At 51.0% G+C, this 5,397-nt stretch overlaps 1 protein-coding gene across 1 annotated transcript; it reads right to left on the reverse strand.

Annotated features, from left to right (window-relative positions):
* Positions 1-310: 310 nt before the first annotated feature.
* On the reverse strand, positions 311-4,522 carry SLC35C1 (solute carrier family 35 member C1). The gene is made up of 2 exons (XM_058807594.1): positions 3,976-4,522; positions 311-2,265 (listed from the first exon to the last, which is right to left on the reverse strand). Exons 1-2 carry the CDS (start codon positions 4,520-4,522, stop codon positions 1,706-1,708), a joined length of 1,107 nt encoding a protein of 368 aa, XP_058663577.1. The 3' UTR covers positions 311-1,705.
* Between the last annotated feature and the right edge of the window lie 875 nt (positions 4,523-5,397).

A 5,397-nucleotide genomic window follows, 5' to 3' on the forward strand; every position in this document is an offset into this window, starting at 1 on the left:
GCGGTGCCGCCCCGCCCCGCCCCGCCGCGTGACTGGCGCGCGCGGGGGCAGCCAATCCGCGCGGCGCGGCGGGGGCGCTGTGCTGCCCTCCAGCGGCCCAGGCCGCAGCTGCCGCCTGCGGGGCGGCGTCGCCCGAAACCGCCCCGGAAATGTCGCTGCCGCCCCCAGAGAGCGACCCCCCAATTTAGTCAGCAGGGTGGGTCAACACAGGTGAACGTTAAAAATCTCTATTCCAATAAAACAAGAAACAAACAAAAATATTTTAAAGACTCCCAAATGGCTGCCTGCATCGAAAAGGTACTTGCGGCCATGAACCCTAGAGCAGGAGCCCCTTCCAGCCCCCCAAATTCAAGAGGAACATATTTTGGGCAGAAATTGAGTGTTCTTCGGTAGGTGTGGTCAGACATCACTCACGGGACATGGTACATCATGTAGGATCCACGGAGCAGGGTATGAAGCACTGGCATGGACTGCCCAGGATCGCTATGGGAGTAACTTTACGTTTAAAAGGGCCAGGGATTTAGAAAGCTGGTGCATCACAGCTCACCACAGGATGTTTGTTGCTACTGACCCCAGGAATCAGAAATCACAGCACTGACATATTCTATTGCATAGAACCAGACTGGGGATGTGGGGTGGGGTGGGTTGGGCAGAGATTTCTGCAGACCTGTTCAGCAGCAAGTTCCAAGCAAAGGAATTGATACTGTTGAACGAAACTCATTGCATTGAAGGATTCACAGAGGAGCTACAAAGTAAACATGGAACAAGCCCCCTGAAACAAGGGAATGGATAACAACCCCATTTTCAATACACACCTACCCCCTACAAAGAGGGTAATGAGAAGTGTTGCAAACCCTCGGTGAACTGGGATCCCCACCCTAAAGCAACAAGTGTTTCAGAATGACTTTTCCACTGCTGCAAGTGACCCAGAGACACAGAGGCCAAGCTCACTCCCCTGTGGGAAAGGCCACTGGAGCGAGCATGCTCTCCCTCGCTGGATACAGCACAGAGAGAACGAGAAATTTAATTCCTGACTCTTACCATGCTTCCTCAAACTGAGAAACCAGGTGTAAAGCAACACAGGAAAAAAACTCAGAAGGATGTGATACTGACTTTTTGGAACGGCATTTTAGAGGTACTGCTGTTGCTTAGACTTGTACATAGCCAGAAGGGAGAGAATTTCCATCCTCTGCACTGAATGGGGCAACAGGAAGAACAGCTGTTGCAAAAACCTTATACAGCAAAACAGTTTACTGAAGTCTAACCCAAACAGTCTGGCTACTTGCCTCTTCCTTGCCTGCAGGTTCAGGATTTTATAACCCCAGATTGCATTCATTCAGGTAATTTTAGATCCCTAACCACACAAAGCTCCCATTCCAGTCTTTGTCTGATATGAACCCAATGTGGCCCCCCCTCCCACTCCCCAGATGCAAATTTCCCAGAATAGGTAAATAACAACATCCATTTTAAAAAACAATCACAAAAAACCCAACCCAGTTGATCTCCACAACACATGCTCTCCCCAACTCTGACACGGGGTGAGACAAAACATGATCCAGTCAGGTCTTTGGCTCTGGTTCCTGACACAGTTCCCCACGCACTTTGCAGGTCATTTTTTCCTGCTCCTTGTTCTTCTTCTCCCCAAGAGGAAAGGAGCACCAAAGGTTATCCCCTCCAGACCCAAAAATAGAGGTGCAAGAGCTGCCTACACACCAGTGTCATTTCTTTCACCACTTTTGACATTAGGATCCTCTTGCACCTTTCTCATTTCCAGTCCTTTCACCCACGTGTAGGCAAAGGAGCCCCCCAGAACCATCAAGTTACTCGTCCACCACAAGAAGCTCTTTGTCTCCTCAAAGTAGATAACAGCCAGCACTGTTTGTGCACAGGCCTTGGCTGTCCCAGACACGTTGTGGGTGAGTGGGCTAGTGAACTTAATCTGAAGTCCAGTCACATACCCAATGGCAAAGCCAAACACTCCCCCCAAGGTCATCATGCCCCAAAAACTGGGGCTCCCCAGCTTGTCAAAGTGGTAGAGGGTGCGGAACTCGCCCAGCAGCACCATCAGCGGGAAGAACAGGACACAAGCGTTGACGTTGTTGTAGAAGGTCAGATGCCAGATGCTACCATCCACCACAGGCAGCACTTTCTTGGTGTAGATGGCATTGAGAGAGACACAAAGGCTTGCCAAGATCCCAAAGAATATACCTGTCCATGACAGAGTACCCTCTGCTCCTTCCTGGTCAACACCCAGCCAGAAGCCACCTGCAACCAAACAAATCAGGCATCATCTGAACAGCTGCTGAAAGGCTCAAAACATTGACTCAAAAATTCATCATTTACTCGATAGTGAACAACAACAGCAAGAGACAGGCTTAAGGGCTTCCCCCTTCTTTTATGTGAACCCACAAAATGCCACGACTGGGAAGACTTATTTTGCGAGTGCAGGAAATTTACTGTGCGGGTAATGCAACCGCAGAGCACTAATTCCTACACTGAGCAGGCAGCAGTTCAGAAACAACTATTCCAGCTAGTCTTTGCATATAGGTAATTTTCAGGAGACCATTTTATTTTTAATTGAAAAGGCTGAAAATTGACACACGGGTAGAAAAAATATTCATCAAAGTTTGAGAAAACCTAACTTTATAGACTTTTCTCTGCCGTTAACAGGAAGGAAAATATAGGTCAGATAAGAAGATGGAAAGATAGTAAAAACATGGCTGTAATATTAAGCATGATAAAAAAATCAAAAGGCAGAAACTGTGTGCAGTATCTTCATGTTAAACTTTGATGGGCAAAGCACTGTCTAACTGCCTCCAAAACAGGAGCTACAGGCTTTGCATCTCCAGGGCAGAGAGGGAGACCTCTCCCCATCCAGCTCATAAGCAAAACATGAAAGGGAGATGAGCTACTGAAGGAGCACTGCGCCACATTTTCATTAGCTGTCTGGGAAGTTGCCTGCTTGAAACCAAGCCCAGATACAAATGGGTTCCATCCCCCGTCAGGAGGGGCTTTGTCTCAGGCCACAGAGGACGCTCAGCTATGCTGATATAGGCACACAGGCAATGCTCTCACAGAGAATGGAGATGGAGCCAGGAGGACAGAGTCTTAACCCCAGAGAAACCCTGTCAGGCTGACAGACACCACACTCCTGGGTAGTGCCTGAACAAAAGATTAGCTGAAGGCAACTGCTTTCCTCACTTGTAGAAAATACAGTAGCTCTGTTCCCATTCACTTCTTCCATGGAGATGAGATTCTCGTATTTTCATCTGATTCCATATGGCCATCTAACACTAAGTGAAGGCATGCACACCTGAAACCAGACTGAAATCAACAGTTCACCATTCCTGGCATCTAAATGGCCCTTCAGTGAAAGGTAGCTTTTGGGATTATTTTGCCTTTGGAATGGACGATTTATAAGCATTCCTGTTAAGCCACTCAATGCTTTGCCCTACATGCTAACCACACGTCCAGATTTTCTGGTGGTGTTTTACGCTTGGCTTGATCAGCTAACCCTTTATCACATGTATTCAGCCTACTGTCAAAACCAATTGGCTGACCCTATTGTATGGTCCCAGTGGTGCTGACATAAATGTTATTGTTACCAAAGTTAATAATCAACACGAACTTGGAAACACAGAGAAAGCCACCTGCTATTTTATGGCCTGTAAAGGGGGAAGAAAGAAAAAGGTAAGGCAAGTTAAACTTCATTAGAGGGTAGAGAAGTTTTAGTGCTCGAAGGAAAAAGGGAGCTGTGTCAAATGAGAGCAATTTCTTCTCATAGTGAGTCACCTACATCCTCCAGACATACAAATTTGGTTGCCACAGATAGAGCAAGGCATGAGCCCTGAGCTACCCCACCTCACCAGGGAGCTGCCATGCAGGTGAGGAAGACTTCCCAAGGGAAAGCCACCCCACCACCGTCTCTCCGGGGCTGGCTGTCGGGTGGGAGCAGCCCTTCCTGCTCCCCCTCACCTATGATGACTCCGCAGGCCAGAAGGGCATAGAGGGAGGTGGTCTGCTTGAGGAGGAGGTAGGAGAGCAGCACGTTGAACACGGTGGTTAGGGAGCGCCCCACGTTGTAGAAGGCCACGCCGACATGCTTGAGGCAGAGGTTGTTGGAGGTGACCATGCCGATGAAGACGGCGGAGAGGGGCAGGACGCTGCGGGACACCTTGGGGTCGAGGCGGAGGGCGGGCAGGCCGGCGCAGGGGGGCCCACAGGCCGCCCCCAGGCTGAGGCCCAGGCAGAGCGCGGCCGTGAGGGCGCACTGGAAGAAGGTAACGAAGAGGGGGGCGTCGAGGCGCAGCGAGGGGCTGTCCAGCAGGTACTTGTTGAGGAAGACCATGGCGATGGAGGTGAACCAGTAGAGGCAGACCACCACGGCGATGCGCAGCGCCCGCAGCAGGAAGGGCGCCCGCCGGTCCCCGCCGCCCTCCGCCGGCAGCAGCGGGTCAGCGCCGCCTCCGCCGCCCAGCGCCATCCGCAGGATCCCCGTCCGCGTCAGCTGCGCTCTGCTCATGGCGGGCCGGGCCGCCAGCGACGCCCACCGGCCCCCGCCTCTTTCCTCCCGCCGCCGCCTGCCCCGCTCACCGCCTGCGCCGCCGGCCCCGCGCGTCCCGGAGCGCCGCGGCTCCGCCCGCCGTCCTTTATTCACGCCCCGCGGGCGCCGCTCGGCACCGCCCCGGCCGCGGCGCCATGGCGGGGGAAGGCCCGGCCTGGCCCCGCCGCCCGCTCCGCCCCGGGGCTGCACCGGCCGCGAATATGAAATTTATTAAAAAATTCTTAAGAAAGGATGCTCTTTGATTTTGAACTTTGTGTACTTCCACGCCAAATCAACAAGATACGAGATTTGATCCGTGGAACAGAGAGCAGCGAACATGCAAGCTCTAAGTGATGCCCGGGTGTCAAAAAGAAGTTACTTGTCGGCAGAATAGCCTTGTTAAGGTTCAGGTCTCGACACATTTCAACGACCTCAGACCCAGGTGGAAGTTAGCAAAGCTTGGGGGCCAAGCTGACAGGGCACATAAAGAATGTAGAATTTACAGGTCCTAAGGACATTTGACAGGACCCCTAAGATAAGGAAAAAACTAATAAAGACAGCTCAGCAACTGTACTGAGATCAGCTCCAACTGGGTAAAAGGTAATTCCAGCCCGGGGAGATTATAACCACCAAGTCACTGACCAGCAGCTCAGGAAATCCACTGACCCAAAAGAAGAGAAAGACTGAGCATGCGGACTAATAACCACGAGAAGTGAGAAAATCATCTGTTGATGGAAGATAGAATATTAATCAACAAAAAATCTAGGTAACTTGTAGCCAACAAGAATTAGCTTTGTTCTATAGCAAACAATGTATTTGTTTGTGAAAGTGTGTGAATAGTGAAAAGTTTTGGT

This window comes from Ammospiza caudacuta, chromosome 6 (assembly GCF_027887145.1).
Source record: "Ammospiza caudacuta isolate bAmmCau1 chromosome 6, bAmmCau1.pri, whole genome shotgun sequence".
Classification (NCBI taxonomy): domain Eukaryota; kingdom Metazoa; phylum Chordata; class Aves; order Passeriformes; family Passerellidae; genus Ammospiza; species Ammospiza caudacuta.